General features: G+C 46.1%; 2 protein-coding genes across 7 annotated transcripts in view; one reads left to right on the top strand and one right to left on the bottom strand.

Annotated features, from left to right (window-relative positions):
* Nucleotides 1-1,964: 1,964 nt before the first annotated feature.
* LOC119180957 (phosphatidylinositol 4,5-bisphosphate 3-kinase catalytic subunit alpha isoform-like) overlaps nt 1,965-22,651 on the bottom strand; it is a 46,789-nt gene continuing 26,102 nt past the window's right edge. For 5 of the 6 annotated variants that reach the window (XM_075889030.1, XM_075889032.1, XM_075889033.1 and 2 more), the window contains exons 14-20: nt 21,730-21,851; nt 21,541-21,619; nt 14,842-15,012; nt 13,637-13,754; nt 12,334-12,485; nt 3,342-3,486; nt 1,965-2,282 (exon numbers count right to left, since the gene is read on the bottom strand). In XM_075889030.1, the coding sequence (XP_075745145.1) occupies nt 2,166-2,282; nt 3,342-3,486; nt 12,334-12,485; nt 13,637-13,754; nt 14,842-15,012; nt 21,541-21,619; nt 21,730-21,851 (904 nt within the window). In that variant the 3' untranslated portion in view covers nt 1,965-2,165. Of the gene's footprint in view, nt 2,283-3,270; nt 3,487-12,333; nt 12,486-13,636; nt 13,755-14,841; nt 15,013-21,540; nt 21,620-21,729; nt 21,852-22,651 lie in introns of all 6 variants that reach the window. The other variant, XR_012894198.1, reaches the window with a different exon arrangement.
* On the top strand, nt 16,137-21,078 carry LOC142802624 (uncharacterized). The gene is made up of 2 exons (XM_075887607.1): nt 16,137-17,127; nt 20,783-21,078. The coding sequence occupies exons 1-2, from the start codon at nt 16,269-16,271 to the stop codon at nt 21,076-21,078; spliced, it is 1,155 nt and encodes a 384-aa protein (XP_075743722.1). The 5' UTR covers nt 16,137-16,268.

Genomic DNA, 22,651 nt, shown 5'->3' with positions numbered 1-22,651 from the left:
CAAAGACATTAGGTCAAATTAAAAGAAATCACTGCAGACCCTTGTTAAAAGAAACTTGGGGAAACCTGAAAAATATGTTCCACTTAAAGGAGTTCTGTTTACTGAGAGATGACCAGAGGTGCAAAATTGAAGCATGAAACCAACTATGTTAAAGAGGCAGTTTTATTTAAGCAGCAATTGCAAATATAGTTCTGGGGAAATCTGCAATGTGGCAGAAGGGTTAAGATAGGGCAATAATGTGTCCATGTGCTTCGATTTGTCCATAAATTCGCCCTTGCGCTGCCAATCACTAGCTTCCTGGTTAGCTCAATTGGTAGAGTGACTGCCCCAGAAAGATGCTTGTCCCGGGTTCACCAGGGCGAATTTTCGGCAACTAAGAAGTTTTTCTTTCGGAGAAATACGTACAGATTTTTTTGTGGCTTTGTGCTACAAACGGGTGGTTATCTTCTTTCTCTTTCTTAGGCAGCAATATGTATATGAGATTTTCAGTTACAGAGAGTTTAGTGTAACAACAATAAAAGCTTTCTCATGCTTGGTGGTGCACAGGTTACTGAACACTGAAGGGGACATCCATAGCATCCATCCATGCGTGAGTAACTAAAATTAATGGCATGGATAAATGAAGCGTATCTCAAGAAAATAGCTCAAGAAAAGGTCCAGACAAAAAAGTGACGCAGGCAAGAACTATGTGTGCAGCTAAAAAGGCTCTGATGTATGATTGAGAAGTTCATGAAAGCTGACAGTTGCGTGATTTGGCGTCATGTCATTGACTTCAACCATGGCAAACACAGCTTTGAACTATGATAAAGGCAGCACACCAGTAAAAATGAGAAAATAATACCTCTATGAAGATGACATGACATAGTTTGTAAATGAAGCCGTACATTTGTGTTTACAACAACAGCAAAGTGGTGGTTGGTGTGGTAGTGCTAAACGTGAATGTCTTGACTGTTTGTTGGCAGGGTATATCGGTTAGTATGCTGGATTTAAATGTCACCCAAGACATTCATGCATCAGCAAAGTTAAAGGGGCCCTCCCATACTTTTACAAATAACCATCGAACGGCTTCACTAAAAAAATGTACTGCCTCGTGAATTTACCACTACAAAATATTTTAGAATCTGTTAAGTTCGACCAAAGTTGAAGAGATTTGGCACAAGCTGCAATTGCTTCCTCTTGTCCCAACAAGCACCTTAAAAGCAAAGCAGTGAGGGATGGCTCAGGGAAAGAAGTAGAGTCGCACATGCGTTATGACCTTGAGCAGTTCTTTATCTTTTCTTTGAACCCTCGGCTTAAACTTATGGAAACTGGGAGGTGGGCATGTGGCTGCTTCACGCTGCAGCAGCAGCGACTATGCAGCTCGTGATATTCAAATCAGCCAACGACCATATATTTGGGTATATGGTACAATCGTTCGGAGTAAATAACATCATTTGTAGAAAGAAGAGAAAACAATTTCAAGCTGACTTTGAGAATTAAGTGTAAATTCCAGGCTGCATGCTCTTGGGAGCCTCGACTACCGATCAGTAGCGTTTTCTGACCATGCTGAAAAAGTGTTGCAGGGCTTCACTAAGTTGCTACAATGCTGATCCCAAGTGTTCATGAGTTCCGTGATCTAGTTGGGCCAAGTGTAACCGGGGCAGGTGAAAAAACTGCGCGGCACAGACTGAAACACAAGTACATGAAATAGGGTGCCAATCTATCCTGTGAGCACCTGTCCAGAGTTCCTTTCCACCATTAGAAGAGTACACCTCATTGCAAGAGTACTGTGTTGACAGAGAGAGTACTGCGTCACATTTGTCTCCGATTCTCTCATTTTCACACACTAAACCATGAGAGACATGTGCTCCCCTGACAGCAACAACCGCAGCACTCAGTGCACTGTGTGGTCGGGGTGCCAACAACCTAGCGAAGCACAGCGTTTAAAACAAAGTGAGAAACCTCGCCACCTCAGCAGCAAATACTAATCTTCTGCAGACGTGCTTTATTACAGTACGCTGACAGGCAAGCTCTGAACAAAGAGCAGGAGAAGAATGAAGAATCATGCAAAATCTACACCGGCACAATAATTCTGCCTCACGGAGTCTCCTCACGGTCGCGCACTGGCGTCCCGCATGGCACTGCTTCACACATCGCGTCGCGAAAAAAAGTGTCTTGAACAGCAGCTAGAAGTGCTTGACGCTGTGAAAGAACCAGTCCACTTTTGTAGTCCAGGCGCCGCCATACGCTTCGAAGAACTGGTTCTGGAAGTACTCCAGGGCTTGCTCCTCCGGCTTCTCAACCTACGAGAAAATGATTTCAATAAACGTGTACAAACTAGTAGAGCTCGCAGCTTAGGTCCTTTACATAATTAAGATAGATTTAAAAGCTTTATGCAGAGTTTCCAGTTCATTTTCAGGGTTTAAAACATGAAAATCACTGCACCGGGGTCTGTAAATGGGGCCTGCTAGTGGCCTGGCCCACACAGCTGTGATACTCCTTTTCTTTTTCTTAGTATCTTCGCGAGCTATACAAAACCGATTGGTCACAAGCATCTTAATTGTGAGGCGTACCATCGGGTCACAGCATGTTAAAACAGCCGTAAAAGAAAAGCTATATTTCCGAATCGAAATCCAGATTTCAGTCATTCTGGAGATCAATACTGATATGTTTCGCGAAACCTGACACTGCATCTCCTTTATTACTGACCCGTATAGCAGAGAGAGAAAATGCCTTCTTTAAAAGAACAACTGAACGCAGGTTTGTCAGTATTACCTAAAACACAACATTTGGCTGAGCAGCAATGTCGGAATCAGCAACAAGATTTAGCACGGTTTTCAAGCTTTCAATCTAAAACTAGCGACACATGCATGTTTCTTTACGAGAAACTGAACTCTCTGAAACACAGGAGAAGTGCTTAACTTATGAAAATAAGTACTGCCTAGAAAAATTGGGCACCTATGGGTATACTGCGAGGGAGAGACAGCGATGACTGTGGGCGCAGCTGACATGTTAATTTAGGCTGCAAACGAGTGTAGTCTTACAGTCATGTCAAGCAGAAAAGTTTATTGTACTCATGGGGAGTACACTTCGGTTGAAGTGCACTTTGCCAAATCTAAATGATGCGAGGAGATATGTATATCTATGCATAACACAATGCACAACAATCATATACATTTTTTCTTTTTTTTTTTTTTCACCTACATCTTTGAGCACCTACATATGTGCTCGGGACTATTACCATTTCGTTTTTGCTACATGTTCTCTGTTTTGTCCTTTAGCAACGCGCACCTTGAAGTCCCATTCGGCATTTTGAAGCGTACAAGGTGCTGCAGTTCCTAGAATTATCAGTGAGCCCTTGCCTGCAGCGTCTTGCGGAGGTAGCCGATGTCGTCGATGGACTGCAACTCGGGTATCCCCGTCGACAGCATCATTGTGAACAACGTGATGAGCAGATTGGCGTGCCGATGAAGCAGGAGGTAAGCCTTACCGCAAAGCTCCTGAAAGCTGCAAGTGGGACAGAGGTTGTGCACTTCTTCATTTCACATGCGTGCCATGTGCACAGCATTGATCGTATGCCATATAAAACCACCTGTACTTGCTTGCTACGCCACATGCCTCCTTCGAAACTTTTATTCAGTGATGATAAGTAGACAATGGCAAATTTGACAAATGAAGAACTAAATTAATGAACTTAACAAAATTTTTAAACAATTATTTTTAGCCCAAACTGGTGCAGTGTTTACTAAATGGTGGAATGCACAACAATGATGGGAGACATAGCATATACTAACCACAGTGCATTTGAAATTGCGGACTTAACCCCTCGTTTGCAGTTTAAATACAGGAAAATGGTAAAAGAGGACAAAGAGTTTAATAAGAAAACAAACAGATTTTCACAAACACAAAGCTGACTTTGTCACATGATCTCTAGCCGAGAATGAATGAAATCGGTGGCAGCACTAGTGCTCTGAGCAGGTGCTCTTCCCTCATGTCCCACCATCAATGTTGCACAATCTGTCATCCAGTATTGTGTAATGACACAGCCCCATGTCCAGAATCGTGTTTATTGGTTTCAATAACGTACTGCAGACTTTTATCAAAGAGCACCTGGATGGACCAAGAAAATAAGCTCTATGTATTTTATAAGTGTCTCGTTTACTGAGAAATGAACAGAGGTGCAGAATGCAAGTACAAAACCAATCACGTCAGATCTGTTGTTCAAATTCGGAAGCGAATGCATTAAAACATCTCTATTAGGTGAAAGTCTGCTATAGTTGCAGAATCATTGATACAGTCAACTCACATTAATACGAAGTTCACACGAACCGTAAAGAACTTCGAATTAAACCAACTTCCAATTAAGCAAAATTAACAAGAAACAGCACTTTTATTGCTTCAAACCTGACAGTTCTCTAAGAAAATAGTCTGTCATCTTCTCTTGCTGAACCTGGCTGCGGCTAGCAAGTTTTCCAAGCACCACACATGTCGAAGTGCTTCTTCAGCATTCTCTTCTTCAACAAAACATAAAAACCGCACCACAAGAGCAAGACCCGCAGCAACATCGGTAGAACACAGTGGCGGTTCGTTTCTATGTCGTTGTCTACAAGCTGAACCATCTGCACAATTATTTTGTCCGTTAAAAGGTCGCATTTATCGACGTTATTGTCCACAGCAACGAATTTTTCATAATGGAATTTTCAAAGGAGCAGTTAGTAACAGAGAGAAGTGTAATGTCAGGGTTCAGCTGCAGAGAAAAAATGTTCCGTCAGCGCGATGTATGCTCTCTCTGAGCGAATGACCTAGAACCTCTTCATGGCATTTCGGTCGAGAGAACACTCAGCTAAAGCATGGAAGACAGATGGGCAGCCAGGCACTTGCGATTAGTAGGAGCAAGCTGTACGACCATCTCAGGTCAGATGAAAACAGGCGTTATCGCAACATAGCCACGGAAGAACATTCAAGTTCATTTGCAAGTGATGTGGCTATTTGGAAAGGTGCAGTCATAGGCACACTGACTTCGGCAGCGCATACGCTGAGAGACAGATCTGATGTACGGATTAGTGAAGACACCAAGTCTTCAGGTACACCGATTGTAACAGGAATATGCAACATAGAACTGCACAAACGCAGTACAGAAAGCAAGTTGGTACCAGCAGAGTCCTGTGTAGCACAGGCTGCTGTAGTGATTGACACGGGTATGGTAGAGTACCCTGTAAACAAGCATCCTAAAAATGAAGCGAGATTGTCTCCGGTAAGTGGAGAAGCGAGTTGTCCGAGAGAATTGGAAATAGTGCAGAAACACTCGTCGAAGAATCTATAATAGAATCACTGCGTCCATCAGCAATATGCGATAATGAGGGCAGGCAACATTGTCCAGATGGAAGAGTTGAATGTTTTGAGGATCAATGTGAAAAGGCCGCTGAATGAACTGGAAGTGATCTTGGAAAAGAGTAATATTTCACCAGTGTAACTAGCAAGGACGACGATACAGCATGATGGCCAGAACAAGAAGAGGCATGGGTTTATTCAGTCACTGATTATATAGGAGCACGATAGCGCGCCGCGAATATCTGCGCATGTCCGATGCGCAGTCGTGATGCAGTAGCCTTGCCGGATACATCCTTTCCGTTAACAACGAAATTACATACCCACCGAAACAGTGGTAAGTACATGGCGTTTCAAAAAATGATATCATACACTTGGTTAAAGTCCTTGTCATAATGAAGACGCTGTGGTGGCTTCACGGTTCGAGTCGACCTTCTCAAAGCTGGCGTCGGTGGTGAAGTTGACTGACGCACCACAGGTGGCGAAGGGTCGCCCGACGTCGGAACTTCGCGACGTCGGCCATTGGCTGGCGAGGTTGAAGTTGCCACTGTCGGATGGCCACCAACGTTGTTGTCCGCTGAGCTGGTATCAATGTCGTCGTCGCTTTCCTCGATGAACCGTTCGCCAGTTTGAAGTAGGTGACGACGGTTGCGCCTTAACAGCTTCTGGTCCTCCGTTTTGACAAGGTAGGACCTTGGATATGGCGAACCCACCACTTGAGCTTTTCGGGACCATGCAGCGCCTCTGAGCCTCACGACGACACCCTTCTGCAGAGGAGGTAAAGGTCTTCCCCCTTGGGCCTGGCTGTGCTTTTTGACGTCGGTTGCGGTCACCGTACTGAAGTCCGGGAGGTTGGCGCGAAGGCGCCTTCCTTGCAGTAGTTCACCAGGGGATCGCCCGTCCTCCAGTGGGGTAGAGCAGTAGGCCAGCAGGCCCAGCCAGAAGTCGTCACCCGAATCTGCAGTTTTTTTTAAGATGCGCTTCACAACCTGCACACCTTTTTCCGCAAGCCCGTTTGACTGCGGATAATGAGGGCTTGAAGTGACGTGCGTGAAGTCGTACCTCCTTGAAAACAAAAGAAATTCATGGCTGGAAAATTGTGGGCCGTTATCAGTGCATACTTCGGCGGGCACGCCAAATCTGGCAAAAATAGCGCTCAGTGCTGCGATGGTTGATTGCGCCGACATGTCAGGTAGTTTCTGAACTTCCGGAAAGCTTGATAAGGCGTCAAAGACAACGATGTAAGAGTCCCCCGCAAACGAAAAAATATCAGCTCCAACTCTATTCCATGCACAACCTGGCACAGGCCGCATTTGAAGCGGTTCCTTGGGCTGTTTGTAAGCATACTTGCGGCATGTAGGACAAAGTTGCACCATGGAAGCAATCTCAGCGTTAAGCCCCGGCCAAAACACGGGGCGTCTGGCCCTTTCTTTGCATTTTTGCATGCCGAGGTGACCTGCATGGATTTTTTCAAGCATAGTTTGTCGCATGCTTTTCGGAATAACAAGCTTCGACGCCTTTAAAAGTATTCCGTTGACAAATGAGAGTTCTTGCTCAAAAGGCTTTAGTTCACCTTGTACTGGAAGCCCCACCGACAAACTTGCGATCACCGACTGTAGGTAGTGGTCACGAGCCGTTGCCGCTTGCAGTTCTTTCTGCATTGCTTCTGTGACACGGTAACGTAGAAGCTGGATTGCGTGAACTTCCACGTCGGTAGTAGCACCAGCGTCGTCTTGGTTGTCAGCAGTTGACCGGGACAACATGTCAGCAAGAACAAGGTGCTTCCCAGGAATATACTGCAAAACAAAATCATACTTGAACAACCTCAAAAAGAATCGTTGAAGGCGAGGTGGCATGTCACTAATTTCCTTTTGAGCAATTGACAAGAGTGGCTTGTGGTCCGTTTCAATTGTGACTTTCTGGCCGTAGATGAACTGGTGAAATTTTTCGCATCCAAAGCAAATTCCTAGAGCCTCCTTTTCTATCTGTTGTTACAGTTTTTCTGCCTTAGCCAGTACTCGAGATGCGTAAGCTACGGGCCGCCAATCGTTATTGTGACGTTGCAGAAGAGCGGCACTGACGCCGTCCTTCGATGCATCGCGAGACAACCTTGTTTCCCGTCGTGGGTCAAATATTGCGAGCACGGGAGTGGTGGTCAAAATTTGAGTGACGCTTTTTCACTCTTTGGCGTGGTTTTCTGTCCACTCAAACTCAGAACTGGCCTTGATAAGAGTTTTTAACAGGGCCGTTCTTTCAGATAGCTGCGGCACGAACTTTCCAAAGTAGTTTAACACACCAAGCATACGTTGAACATCGGCCTTGCATGTTGGCACTGGCATTTGAACCAAACTTTTTACGAGCCCTGGATTTGGGGATGCGCCGTTCGCACTTATGATATCACCCAGAAACCGTAGCTCTTTTACGCCAAACTTGCACTTGTGCGGATTAAACGTTAATCCAGCTGTTTCAGCAGTTTTGAGGACTGCTACCAGGCGCTCATCATGCTCTTCCTTCGTTGAGCCCCAGACCAGGATATCATCTATATATATGAGCACGCCTGGCAGACCGTCAAATATCTGACAAAGTGCCTGCTGAAACACCTCGGGTGCAGATGAGATGCCAAAAGGTAGCCTTAGAAAACGGTATCTGCCAAAAGGCGACGAGAACGTACAGATCTTTGATGTTGTCTTGTCCAAGGGCACCTGATGAAAGCCGGCGTTTGCATCCAAACAGCTAAAATAAGTAGCACCGGTTAGCCGTGCTTCCAAGTCCTCGCGTCTGAGTAAAGGGAAATGCTGCCTTTTGATATACTTGTTCACTCTTCTGGGGTCCATGCAAACCCTTAGAGCACCGTCTTTTTTTTTTCACCAGTACCAGAGGGCTTACCCAGTCGGTTGGCTCATTTTCTTTGACGATGATGCCCCCCGGGTCATTCACTGTAGTTCCTTCTTCAGAGGTTCCTGAAGTGCAAGTGGAACCCGGCGAGCAGGCTGAACGACCGGAACCGCGTCTAGATCCAGGACCATTCTGTACTGCGTTTTCAAGCAGCCGAGCCCTTGGAACAGGTGCCTGAAATCTTTCAAAAGTTCATACTCAGACGAGGCATTGACAGCGTCCACCGTACGTCGAACCAATCCAAGCGCTTCACTGGCATCGAGCCCAAGGATGGCTTGGCGCCCATTCTTTACGATGAAGAATTTCACGCTTATCTCGGTGGTTCCGACAGACACTTTCTGTGACGTTGTTCCATAACTTGAAATAACGCCCCCGTTGTAGGCGCGCAACACTGACCCAGTAGGTTGCAACGCTTCTTTGGATCCAAGCTTACGGTACGTTGTAAATGGAAGTAAGCTTGCCTGCGAACCGATGTCCACTTTGAACGTCACTTCTCTGCCATTTACTCGAGCCTTGATTGTCCAGTCTTTCTTGCGACAATTTTCGGAGCCGATTTCGAGAATCTCAAAGTCATTCTCAACGAGATTAGCTACTTTGCTAACAGAGGTAGACTTCTGGCAACAACTTGCAAAGTGGTTGTATTTGCGGCAAGAATGACATAATTTACCATACGCGGGGCATTGCTTAGGTTTATGTTTGCGGTTGCACTTCCTGCAGCAAATATCTTGATTATCGCGACTCTGCTTTTTTTTCCGCTGCTGCCGTTTTTTCGTCACCGTTTTGCCACTTGAAACTGCGTCAATGCTGTCTTCTGTCCTATTCCAAACTAGGCTCCTTAGTGCCGCTGCTTCTGCCGCTTTACACATTTCCTCGGCTTTTAGTAGCGTCAGGCCTCTCTCGGCAAGCATTCTTTCACGCAGCTTTGCGTCGTTCGTACCAAACACAATTTGGTCTCTAATCAGTGAATCGTGCTAATCCCCAAAGTTGCACTGTGTCGCCTGCTTCTTTAAGTACCGCACAAACTTCTCAAAAGGTTCTTTCTCCGCCTGGCTTCGTGTACGAAAAACATATTTTTCGTGAATTTCATTGCTCACCTCGGAGAAGTAGGCGTCAAACTTCCGCACGATCGTGTCGTAGCATTCCTTGCTTTCTTCGGGGCCGTACTGAAAGTTGTTGAAGATGTCGAGGACTTCGTCTCCCGCGAAGCTCAGCAAGAGCGCCACTTTCGAGGAGTCACTTCTCGGGGACTTCTCGGCTGCAGTTGCTTGCAGAAAAAGCTCGAACCTTTGCTTGAAGCGCTTCCAATTTTCAGACAAGTTGCCCGATAGGCGCAATGGCTCCGGCGGCTTCAGTAGGTCCATGGCGATTCCGCGCCGTTGCTGCCGTGCTTCGGTCCGCGGTGGCCACTTCTGGCACCATGTAACTAGCAAGGACGACGATACAGCATGATGGCCAGAACAAGAAGAGGCATCGGTTTATTCAGTCACTGATTGTATAGGCGCACGATAGCGCGCCGTGAGTATCTGCGCATGTCCGATGCGCAGTCGTGATGCAGTAGCCTTGCCGGATACAACCTGTTCATTGCAGTGTCGAAGAAGACTTCTGTTGGGGATCTTGGGGTGCAAAAGTCACTTATGTAAAACCATCTGGACTATCAACAGTTGACGAGCCGAAGCAAGGCAATCATAGGAAGAACTCAATCATTAAGACACTATGGTACTGGCGTGTTTTGAGGCAACGCGTCCAACAGGATGGCAGAGAATCCTGAATTGACGCTAGTAATTGGATGGCTGAGCACCTGATTTTTCATAGTCGTAGATACAGGTGAGCCTATTGTCGGAGGTTCTTTCATGGTCAGTCCATTCTTGCCTCCATCCAGGTGATCAGGGCTGTTCCGCCTGTCTTGTGTGGGACGCTATAACTTGAGCGTCAACACGAAATTACCGGCGGCTCTTTTTGATCTTGAGTGCGGACCACGGAAGGGTATCTTTTGTATATAGTTGCGATTATTAACTCACATGCAATATGAAGGGTGACATGGCATGCAGTTTTGCATGACAGTGTATATATGTATGAAATAGTCATGTGTGCACCAGGTTGATACTGGGTTTCATAACTTTCAAGTCCAATTGGGTGCATCTGGAGTTCGGAAGTGTGAAAATTTGGACTATGTGTATTTAGTGGTTAGTGAATGTGGACCTTTGCACAATTTAGTAGACTGTGTGGGGGACATATATAGTGAATCTGTGATGTGGTGCAAAACGAGCACTTTGCAGCAGTTTTTTTTTTTTCGGAACAAAAAATACCTTAGATGAAAGGGGGTCCTCTGTGATGGAGTGCGCAGAACTTGAAACAGACTGAGCGAGTGGAATTTGAAGTGCCCATCGTGAACCAAGTTGAAACTCGGCAACGAGGAAGAAGCTGGCACGAATGTGACCCAACAAACGATAAATGACTGAAGCGCCAGTTTAACGCAGCGATTGTTTGAAGCACGCACGAGACAGAGAAGAAAAAGAAGAGTCCCAGCGGTGGCCAGAGGTAGACGAGCCACGCATCAGGGCGGTCGGGTTACGGACCCAAGCCAAGGCTCCTACCTCTATCGCCCGGTGACCTGAGGGGCTTCAGGACTACCAGGCTGCGCTGACGTTCCAGTGGACAGGTCTGAGCTGTCGATCTTCGGGCTTGAGCTCAGGCGAACCTGTCCGGCCCACTCTCTGCCTCGAGACCAGTGCGTAAAATGCCGCTTCAGCTTGTGCAGCGTCCACCGGCAGCCTAGGAAGGCTGCTTCTCCTACGGTTCGTGTAGCTGCCCAACGCCGACGCCAACTACGGCGATGACATCAACTCCCATGCTTCGTGCAAGGCTTCCACTCAACGACGTGGGTGAGAACCCGCTCCTTCGCAACTCTCCGTGACCAACTCTCTGCAGGGACTGAGTGGTAGTACTTGATGATGAGTGACTAACTTATAGCATGAAGATTTCTTTGTAACTATATCTGAGGAGTAGGACCAGTTATATTTGGGTTAAGTGTTCTCAAGCAATTGTTATTAAATGTTTGCATCAAACGGACTCGTCCTTCGTGAAGTGTCCTGAGGTGGCTCCTCGGACCTTCTAAGTCGAACCTGCACGTTGTGCAAAACAAGAACCACAACGTTACAGTCACTAAGAACGACCCCAGAACTACCATCGTCAAGTTTACCTGTTTGCACTTGATGAAATTCGTGAGTGAGTTGGGCTTAATGCCGTACTTTCGTCCAATATGTTGTTTGGTGGTGTCTCCCTTGTCAACTTCTTTCAAGACTTTCAACTTTCGTCGCCAGGTCAAGCATTTGGTACATGCTGCGAGTTGCCATTATCAAACGTCACCACCACAACACTCAAAATCAGCTGAGAAAACACGTGCAGAATCAATCCACAGTGTGTTGGCAGGCTGGTTGGTTTCTCATGCTATGTTTGAACAGCACAACTGGATGCAGACAGAGCGGAACACGCAAACACACACACAGTGCTCTGTGCGTGTTTGAGCATTATTTTCTGCCAGTGTCCAGTCTCGCTTTTCTAACTTCAACCGGGCTTCAACCCAGTGCGCTGCTGAAGCACACGACACATCACAACGAAAGACCTAGTTAGCCGATGTGATCAATGAGATGCCCCGGCGTTGAGTAAACAAGAAGCCGTTTCATGAAACGTGGTGCTGCAAGCAGTGGCGATGGCTACAATAGTGTGGTCCGACAGCTGTCTTGGAAAATGAAAAATTCGTCGCCTTGAGCCTTTCGCCTGAAAAACATTTAATCAATAACATTACGGGCTACTACCTTCGAATTGTCGAGCATTTTTTCCTATCAGGTGGCATGAAAAATAGACAGGAACACTTGTTGACTTCTAATTCACCAAAAACTCCAATTAGGCTACTTCGAATTATGGAGACACAACTGTATATATAAAGACGAAGGTCCCTCAGTTCATTAAAGATCAATAAATGTAATGACTACCAGATTGAACAATTATTATAGTAATATCAAATATATTAAACACACACAAAGCACTAAGAGCATTGGTTTACTATTGCTCTATGTATTTCGTTTGGTCCTAAAGACTGTCAGAAAATGGCATCCATCAGCAGCAGCCCACCTTTGAAATTCCTTGCTCTTCCGCGGGTTCTCTTGACCCCTTGCAATGACGTGCAGAAAGTCCTCCGTCAGCACAAAGGGCACACGCTCACGGTTGATGCCGAACTTTTTCTTGAAGTGGCCGAGAAAGTGGCCGAAGTCAATGTGGAAGATCTACATGCGCAGAATGCAAGCCAGAAGGCAATCATATCACTACTTTTGTAGAATGAATGGTACAAAGAAAATTTATGGGCTAATTTTTCTCAATTAGGCGCAATGTTAACAAAAACCAACAGAAGATTAAGGACGCTATATAGACATTACTAGTAGATTGTTAACTGTATTATAGTAAATGTGTGCACCATGAAAAAGCAGAGATTCAAGTTGACAAAAAGACAACTTTGCTGGCAGGGACCGAACCTGCAACCTTTGTAGACAGTAGCTTGTCGGGCAAGCTGTAGAGAGATTGGCTCGAAAAATGTACAGATGGCTCATTTTTCAAGAAATTGCCACCAATAACGCATGAAGGTTTGCTTTGGGGTTGAAAAATATGCTGAATGTGCTGGATATGACGCAAAAGTGTCACATATGTAGTGTTAAGAACTCATTCAACCGTTAAGGTCGCTGAAGCCAACATGTCAGCAAGGCCACTTGTATCTGTCGAGGCAGCTCCCTTCCATAGCAGCACTCCTGAAAAATGCTGCTAAGGAATGCAACTGCTTCCGTGAAGAAGACAGGTCCTTTTGTTGAAATGTTTAGATGTGCTGAAGAGACATTCCCTGTTGAACAATTTTTCATTGCTAGATGCTCCATTGTTTCTACTGAACTCCCGTATTGTTTGAATTTCCATGTAATTTAGAAAGTTGGGGTTTGCCTATCACCTGTTATGCATTGTTTTGTCTACTTTCACTTCCCATCTTCTTACTATTGGCACATTCCAATTATTTAAAAAAAAAGAGAGTAAATTCCTTACACTTTTTTTTATTATGGTACTCTGTCAGTTTCAAAAAATTATACAGCAGCTTTTTTTCACCTCACATAAGTAAATGGACGCTGCATGGAGAAAACAACAATGCCGAGGCAAGATTTACTTATGATCATAAGCCTCTTACTGTGATGTTTTCATACTGAAAATACTAATGAAAGATCATAATTCATAACTCATACTAATGAAATATGTTAATTGATGGGTAAATATTGGCTCAACCACTTGTACATGAACTAGCACTCGCATTCAACAGGGTGGAGGCATATTTTGGAGAAAACATCGTCCTTCTCTTTTTACAAGGACAGGCGAGAACTTAGGGGAAGAGCAATTAAGTCACCTGGCCTTCTTCATTGACCATGATATTGTCCGGGTTTCTGTCCCCAATTCCAAGGATGAAGGTGGCCACACAGTAGCCGGCACACGACAAAGTGAAAGTCTCGATTGCCTGCTTGTACCTGAGAATCGGAGCAGAGAAAAAAAGAACAAGAGAAAACATTGTTGGCACGTTTTTCAAAGAAATATATACAATGCCTTGCGTGAAGGTCAGAAGTCTGCGTGGCCTTAAAGGGCATTTTTTGTCTCGATTACTGCTTTCCAGCAAAAAGCTATCGAATGCAACTTTACATGAAGATGGCTTGACGTGGCATCACTGTCCACACCAATCTGATACTGACGAATTCAAACTCTCTTTCAGAGACGAGGTCAAACTCCTCAGAAATGCTGCTGTTGAAACTAAGCAAAGAATTGACTATTATTCTTGAGGCAGCTCTGCCATTAGCACTCCTCTGGTGTGCCACTATTTTTAAATAGCCACTGCCTAGACGTGAATATTCTCGAACACGAGGTGTGAGGCAATGTTTTGACAAATGTTTTTGTCACAGGGTGCAGCAACATGACAAGACCAGATGTTGAAACTCTGGCACCGGCAACCCCCCGGGTTCAAAAGGATCCAACTTTTTAAGCCTCCATTATTTCCTGAACTTCTACCTATTTGGATTTTTATTCCAAGATAAACACACAAAAAGATGCAAAACACCATTTTTCCCCAGACCTTTAGTGTTGTGTTGAAAACTGAATTTAAGGCCTATTGACAGTAACGAGTGCATATAAGAGATGAGCAAATGAGAGTCGTCAATGGCAACATCGGTACCAATGCTACTGAAAGCTACAGCTTGCGCATGTAGGTTGATAATGCATGTTGTTGAACAAGTTGGTCAGACATCATTAAGCAAGATGCTAAGCAACAGAAACATGGATGGCAGAAGTGCAACGACACGTGCAGTGAGTTTAAAGTTATACAGGCTAACCAAATGATGAGAATGATAATAATGATGATTGCAGTGGTGTAACCTTAGCTGCTGTGCCTACACTAATTTTCACTAGACATTAGCAGGCTGCATCAGCAGATGAAATGACACAGCAGTAAGGGCTGAACTGGGGCTGTTGAAACCTTGGAGGCTTGATGCAAGCTGCGAGACGGTTGCGAGACAGCTGAGCTCACAAAGGCAGGTTGGGCACGAAGCATTGGCAACATGCACTCACCGATCCCCTTTGTTTTTGTCCCTGATCCACTTGTGGAGTTGCGTTGAGTCTACTTGGAAAGCGGCCATGCGGCCCCCTTTCTTCTGAATGTTCATGACCGTCTTGGCGTTGCGCACCACCTCTATCATGCCGACATGCTTGCCTGTCGACAAGCACGCGTACGGCATCATCCTGTGCGTAGAATCAAAGTGTTATCAATGCATCATGGAACACAATTATCACGTATTTTCACGGTTCTCCGTAAGTTACCCAACAAATACAAGTTCTTGAGTTGTTGCCATGCGAGTAAAAGTTAAATAAGTAAGACCTAAGTAGCCAGCCTATACATTGGTGTTTTTGCTAACAATTTTTGGCTAAATCTAAGGCTTCATCCTGCCTGGAACATGTACTATTGTTTCGTTTATAGTAGATCCTATTGTTTAATTTATAGTAGATCACAAATGAAAATTTCTGCTGTTGAGCGTTTAGCCTCGTACCATTCTCAAGGAGTGCGCTACTAAAAGTGAGGCATGTGAAAAATGAACATGCGTGCAAAGAAGAATTGAATACTCTAACAAAGTAAATATATAATATTTAATGCTAATATAAGCTTGTAACAGGTATATGTTAGTAATGAACAGTGCGTATAATAAAGGTATTTACATGTTCCAAGTGATATTATTGACTTGTATGAGAAAACCATACACTATAACACATTGAATACAGTCCACATCCAATTTTCGCACGCCCTAAATTCCGGACATGCCTGATTTACCATACTTATCTGTGGCACCGTCAAGTTCCCGATAGAGTCAATGTATTAAAAAGTTTAAAATTTCGAACCCTTATAGCCTTTGTTATCTAATTTTCCTTTTTACCACCAATCATAAACTCGAAGTCACCGTCAACGCCGCCATTTTGGTTGTTTTAGTATTCTCAAACTCACCATACTCTCAACGCAGGTGTGACCAGCAGTACCGTGCCGCAGCTGCCATACCTTCAAAACCGCAATTGCTGCAATTTAGCACCCGCCAGTTCGTTACCAGCCGTAGCTTAGTCAAACCTGTAGTTGAACCTCACTGTGTTTGTTCACATGTCGTTCTGTCAGCTCTGCGGTGGATTGTGTGTTGTGGCATTCTATCTGTGGTGATAGCGCCCAGGCGCGTCAAGTGTCCGCGTTATCTGGCGCTGTCGCCCGCAATTGTAAAGTGTCGTTTGTACGTGACGTCATTGGTCACATGAGTGTCTGCTATATATGTATGCTGATTGCATGGAATAAAAGATGGACGTTATCTCGCGCGCATCGGAAGCGGCTCAGTCCCTTTCTCAGCTCCTGCGGCCGGCCCGGACGCGCACGGCCTTTCGCTAGGGCGCAACACGACATGGTGTCAGAAGTGGGATTCTTCTGATATTCGAGGGGCGTTGCACCAGTCTTCGTCAGTGGCGCCATGTCAGAAGACAAAGAAGTCAAGCCAGTTCACGGCATGTTCGCGGTTCCAGCTCCGCCAGCGTTTGACTTCGACCGAACGCCCGAACGGCCTTCCTGGATCCAACTATTCGACGACTACCGCTTTGCCTCTGGCTTAAATGAGCGAAGTGAAGAAGCGCAAGTTCGGACTCTACTCTACACAATGGGCAGGCAAGCGAGAGAGATCTTTTCGACCTTCACACTATCTGAACAACAGCAGAAGCAGTATGAAGTCGTCAGAAAAGAGTTCGACGATCACTTCGTGGCCGCACGGAACCTCGTTTACGAGAGCGCATGTTTTCACCGACGCATACAACAACCAGGCGAGTCAGTCGACCAATTCATCACCGCGTTGCACACACTGGCGGACCGGTGCGACTACAAGGAAAAGGAACGCATGATCCGTGACCGGTTTGTAGTCGGCCTCAGTGATGCCAAGCTCTCGGAGTCTCTGCAAATGGACGCAAATCTTACACTCGCCAGCGCTTTGGCAAAAGCTCGCTTGAAGGAGACCGTCCAACGACAGCAGCAACAGCTGCGAGAAACCAGCGACGAACCTTCGGCAGCGCCAGCCAGCAACCTGGACGCGGCCAACAAAGAACGGCAGCTCCGAAAGAATTCTTCCGGACAGTGTTCCGGCACCTCGTCAAGGACCAGTGCACCGGTCACACAAGGTCAACGCACTAGACCCCAGTCCTACCGACCTCTCACATCCAGTTCATGCCCCAACTGCGGTCAAGGAGAGCACTCGATGACCTCCTGCCCGGCACGAGCTGCGAAATGCAACTACTGCGGTTGTTCCGGACATTTTGCAGTGGTGTGTCAGAAAAAGGCCGCAGGCGAGCGAAAGGAGGTACAGCTTTCTTCTCTCCATATGGAAAAAGGGGCGTATTTCGTAGGCGCGGTAAATGGGGAGCACTCCAATTCTCGGTATGCTCAAGTTATCATTAACGGCACTCCAGTGTTCGCTAAACTTGACTCGGGTGCAGAAGTGTCCGTTGTACCCTCAACATTTCCGGGATTGCCTACCAAATTAGACAAGTGCGACATAACTTAACAGGCCCTGCGAATGAGCCACTGCATGTTCTCGGAAAATTTCTTGCCACTATACAGTGGAGACAACGCATTGTCCGACAAACTGTGTACGTAGTCTCGCCTTTACGCTCGATACTTTTGGGTCTCCCAGCGCTCGAAGCCCTTGAGTTGATTAAGTTCGCTGACTCGATCAGTGGCGCAACAGCCATCGAAGCTTCCTACCCTCAGCTTTTCGGTAGTCTGGGAGCTATGAAAGGGGAATACAATATCAGACTGAAGCCGAACTTGGTACCCTTTGCTATTCCGGTTGCGCGTCGCATTGCCTTACCCCTGCGGGACCGAGTGAAGCAGGAGCTCGTGTGTATGGAGCGAGATGACGTAATCCGCAAAGTAGACAAACCAACAGAATGGTGCGCAGGTATTGTACCAGTACTCAAACCTTCTGGAGACGTTCGTATTTGCGTTGACTTGACGCAACTAAATAAAAGTGTACTTCGCGAGCGCTATGTTATGCCAATGGTTGAAGATAGCCTTGGTCTGTTAAGTGGGGCATCGGTTTTTTCGAAGCTGGACGCCAATTCTGGATTTTATCAGATCAAGTTGTCGCCGGAAAGCCAATTGTTAACTACCTTCATTACGCCATTTGGGCGATACTGTTTTCAGAGGCTACCGTTTGGAATAACGTCAGCACCTGAGTTTTTTCAAAAGAAAATGTCGCAGATTCTGGAAGGAATCCCAGGCGTGGTAAACATGATGGATGATGTGCTCATTTATGGCTGCGACAAAGCTCAACATGATGAGCGTCTGCGTCTTACTTTAGACCGTCTCATGAGTGCTGGTGTTACGCTAAACAAAGAAAAGTGTTGTTTTGGAGTAACCGAGATAAAGTTTCTTAGTTGTGTTCTAAGTCGAGATGGAATCAGGCCGGACCCTGAAAAGGTCCGGGCCATCAAAGAACTGCCGACGCCAAATAACGTGTCTGACGTTCGACGGCTGCTCGGTATGACTAATCATCTGGCAAGATTCATACCAGATTTGGCTTCAAAAACGGCGCCGTTACGTCACTTGCTTTTGAAGAGTTCTGAATGAACATGGGGACCAGCCCAAGAGCAAGCGCTGTCATACGTTAAAGACGTTATCGGTTCGGCGCGCGTCATGGCTAACTATGATGCAAAGTACCCTACGATTCTTTCCGCCGATGCGTCATCATTCGGTTTGGGGGCGGTACTGATGCAAGTTCAACCAAACAACAAAAAACGACCCGTTGCCTTTGCATCGCGATCGTTGACGCCTGCCGAAACCAGATATTCCCAGATTGAAAAAGAAGCACTAGCAATGACGTGGGCGGTAGAACGATTCGAAGGGTACATCAAAGGTCTTGAAATTGTGTGTGAAACCGACCACAAACCTCTTGTAACCTTGCTGGGAAAATCTCCTTTAGATGTTTTACCATCTCGCATTCAGCGTTTTCGCATGAGGCTCATGCGGTTCAGCTATGAAGTTGTGCATATCCCGGGCAAGAGCTTAGTTACTGCAGATGTGTTGTCGAGGGCCCCACTTCGGGGAAAAGAAACTGATAATGCACTGTCTGTTAGTGACGTCAGCAAGCACGTTTCAGGATGCTTGTCAAATGCGGTCGAGGCCAGCCTCTTCGAGAGAGTGAAAGCAGAACAAGCCGCTGACGAAGTTTGTCAAGCACTCGTAAAATTCAGCCGGAAAGGGTGGCCAAAATTTTCATCTCTTCCGATGGTCTTGCGTCCATATTGGCAGGAAAGAGCCACGCTTACAGTTGCTGAAGGCGTGCTACTTAAAGGTATGAGGTTGGTCATTCCTCGAAAATTGCGAGCAGAGGTCTTGATACGCTTGCACGAGAGTCATCTGGGAATCGAAAAATGCAGAGCTCGAGCCAAAGAGTCGGTATGGTGGCCAGGGTTGAGTTATCAGCTGAAAGCTTTGGTTACCGATTGCCACGTATGCGCCGAGCACAGACACCAAAAGCCAGAACCAATGATCCCGACAACCACTCCACAGCGTCCTTGGCAAAAACTAGGAGCTGATCTCTGCCATGTTCAAGGAAAATGGTATTTGGTAGTCGTAGATTATTTTTCTAGGTACCCAGAGATTGCTTTGTTATCATCTACGAGTGCCACTGTCATTACGCACCTTAATAGTTTCTTTGCAAGACATGGCATACCAGAAGTTGTTATGTCTGATAACGGAGCGCAATTCGTGTCGCAGGAATACAAGTTGTTCGCTCGCAACTACGGGTTTCGCGCTGTGACGTCTAGCCCAAGGTACCCCCAGGCAAATGGTGAAGTAGAGAGGATGGTCCAGACAATCAAAAGCCTCATTACAAAAGCGAAGGACCCATATCTTTCTCTCCTAGCGTACTGGGACACTCCGGGGCCACTTGGGAAAAGCCCTGCAGAACTTCTAATGGGCTGGCGGCTACGCACAACGGTGCCTGTCCATCCCACAAGCCTTCTGCCTCAGACGGTGAACCTGAGAAAGTTCAGAAGCCATGATACGACCGCCCGACAGCGACAGCGTAGGAACTTCAACCTTCGTCATAGGGCTACTTCGTTGCAAGCACTCGAACCGGGCGCGGAAGTCTGGGTGACGGACTGCAAAGCAAAAGCGCGAGTCTTGCGACTTGCTGAGCGGCCGAGGTCGTATGCGGTTAGAACTTCCACTGGTGTAGTTCTAGAAAGAAACAGGAAATCCTTGGTACGCTTTGTTTCACAGCCAAAAGAAGGTGAGGATGAGGGAGGTAGCGATAATTTTCCTCAGGCAGATGATAGTCGGGTAGAAACGGAACAGCATTCTAATCGCGTTACAGACAGCATGGCGCCTGACGATCTATCTAGCCCTTCCTTGCCGGGAACTGACCTTCCTGAATACCGAACGCGATCTGGTCGTCTTGTTCGACGGCCGGACCGCTACGGGTTCAGTAATTGACTGTATTGTTCTTGCGCATTTTTTGTTTCTGCAAAGTGTTCTTTCGCTGGCAGTGCTGCGAAGTTTGTTGCAACTGTCAGCGTATTGTTAAAGAAGGGGGGATGTGGTGATAGCGCCCAGGCGCATCAAGTGTCCACGTTATCTGGCGCTGTCGCCCGCGATTGTAAAGTGTCGTTTGTACGTGACGTCATTGGTCACATGAGTTTCTGCTATATATGTATGCTGGCTGCATGGAATAAAGGATGAACGTTATCTCGCGCGCATCGGAAGCGGCTCAGTCCCTTTCTCAGCTCCTGCGGCCGGCCCGGACGCGCATGGCCTTTCGCTAGGGCGCAGCACGACACTATCTTCAGCGTTCATGTTTCTTAATCTTGAGCATCCACCGAGTTTCTAGCACTTAAGTGCTGCGCGTTTCATCAAGCGAATTCACCAAGTGTGACGTACATTCGTCCGTGGACGTTGCCTGCAACGATCTGCGCGCTGGTGTTGCTTCGATTCCAGCCGGCATAACTTTTGAGGACTTTGCCGACGCTGACAAAGACCTTGAATTGTGTGTGGAATTGATTGAAGACGAAATTATTTGTCAAGGTACGGAGGATTCTGAAGACCCTGACACCGAGATCGAAGAGGCAGCGCCTACGCAACCAACGAGCTCGAAGTTGACGCAAGCACTCATGACACCGTCATCGGTGTGCAGCGACAGCATGACGTTAGCTGGAATTGAGGCAGACATCATCGCGGGCAAGCGGACTGCTGTACAAAAGAAAGTAAGCGACTTTTTTGGGCCAAAGTGTTGAGCAACAAGGTAGTACCGGTCATCTCGAATCTTTTCATTTTCTTTTTCATAAATTAATTTTTTCAGAGCCACTTAAACAATGCATTCGCTAGATTGCAATGAGAATCTTTTACTCCTGCCGTTACGCTCTCCACGAGCAAAAATGCCTGTAAAAAAGGTGCATTTTAAGTGCATTAGATTTTTTGGACTGTCCAGTTTTCTGGACATTTTCGTGGCCCCTTGAGGGTCTGAGAAGTCAGACGTCAACTGTATTACTGTACTACAGTTTTATAATGTACTCCAGCTTGAAAGATTGAGTACCCATCCTCTATACCATAACACCGACACATACACATCGTAGCAAATGTAAAGAAAGTGCAGTCATTTTTAGACACTAAATATACAAAAACATTCAGGATAAACAGGTGAATAACTTCATCTTCCTTTGACAAGTAAAAAAAGAGTTAATGGTGGTTCAACAAACCTGAGGTCAAGTCCCTCCTTCTGCCAGATGCTGTCCATAATGCGAATGACTTGCAACGTCAGCATGTCTTGCCGCAGGTCTGTCAAAAGTGGCAGAAAAGGACACCAAGTTAAAAAATAAAGAAGGGGTGTCAGGTGAACCTGAGGCCGAATTTAATTTAGTTGGAGTCGATCTTTGTGAAAACCTCACCATCGCCATTCTTGAAAATGATCTCGTGGTGGTCTAAAATTTGCTCTGCCAGGTGGTCAGGGTTTTTCCACAGCAACCACAGGGGTTTCTTGGCAGAGTCGAGTATTCTGCACTCGTTTACACTGCATGAAGACAGTAGCGTGCATGAATTACTTTGAAGATGCGGAACACTGACACAACTACATTATAACAACAAAGGAAACACCATTCCAGGTAGAAACGTGTAAACAGAAACAGTTATTGCATCAATAATTTGCTTTAAACATTCGTTTCAGTTTCAATTACATAACCGTTTTGGCTGGTTTTTGGGGTTTCACATCCCAAAGCGACTCAAGCTGTGAGGCATGATATACTGTATATTACCAATAATAAGTAGACTACCATTAAAAGTCGAAAACCCAACTTGCAACCCCTTTAAAAAAGTTGACTCCGAACACAATCATGTGCTGCTGTCATTGCAGACCAGTAAGTCTTTCAGAAGAGGGAGTGATGCAAATAATTCATTTGACCGTGAAACATCCCTTACGACTCCTCCTCGCTTGAGAGAAGGATGCAGCACTCACAGTCATTGCCACTGTGTGAGCCACTGCTGCTGCTCGCCGTCGAAAGGGGTGCTGGTGGTACTGAAATGCCGCACGTTAAAAACGCCGTGCAGACCATGTCGATTGGCAGTTCATACCAAGAATCATTAACCCATTGAGCCACTTCACTCAAAGAGCTCGGTTTGAACTCCGTTAGCAAGTGCACATACCCTTTGCGACAGTACATGCTTTTGTGCTTTTGCTTCAATATCATCATAATATCATCAGGCTTTTACTTCTCTGGCCGTGAACCCAATCTCGAACCACCTGCTCAATGGCAAGGTATAGTCAAGACTTCTGTGCGCAAAAGAAACGGCGCGTCGTAGTGCACGCGAAGATCT

The sequence above is a fragment of the Rhipicephalus microplus genome, chromosome 3 (assembly GCF_043290135.1).
Source record: "Rhipicephalus microplus isolate Deutch F79 chromosome 3, USDA_Rmic, whole genome shotgun sequence".
Lineage (NCBI taxonomy): Eukaryota > Metazoa > Arthropoda > Arachnida > Ixodida > Ixodidae > Rhipicephalus > Rhipicephalus microplus.
Note: the sequence above shows the minus strand (reverse complement) of the source record. Positions and strands in the feature narration are given on the sequence as shown.

What these genes read in the sequence shown, in the direction of transcription:
- LOC142802624 (XM_075887607.1), top strand. Translation starts at nt 16,269, where the DNA reads ATGTCAGAAGACAAAGAAGTCAAGCCAGTTCACGGCATGTTCGCGGTT. An exon ending in GTGTCAGAAAAAGGCCGCAG is followed by an intron (nt 17,128 to 20,782) that starts GCGAGCGAAAGG and finishes CTTCGATTCCAG; the next exon opens with CCGGCATAACTTTTGAGGAC.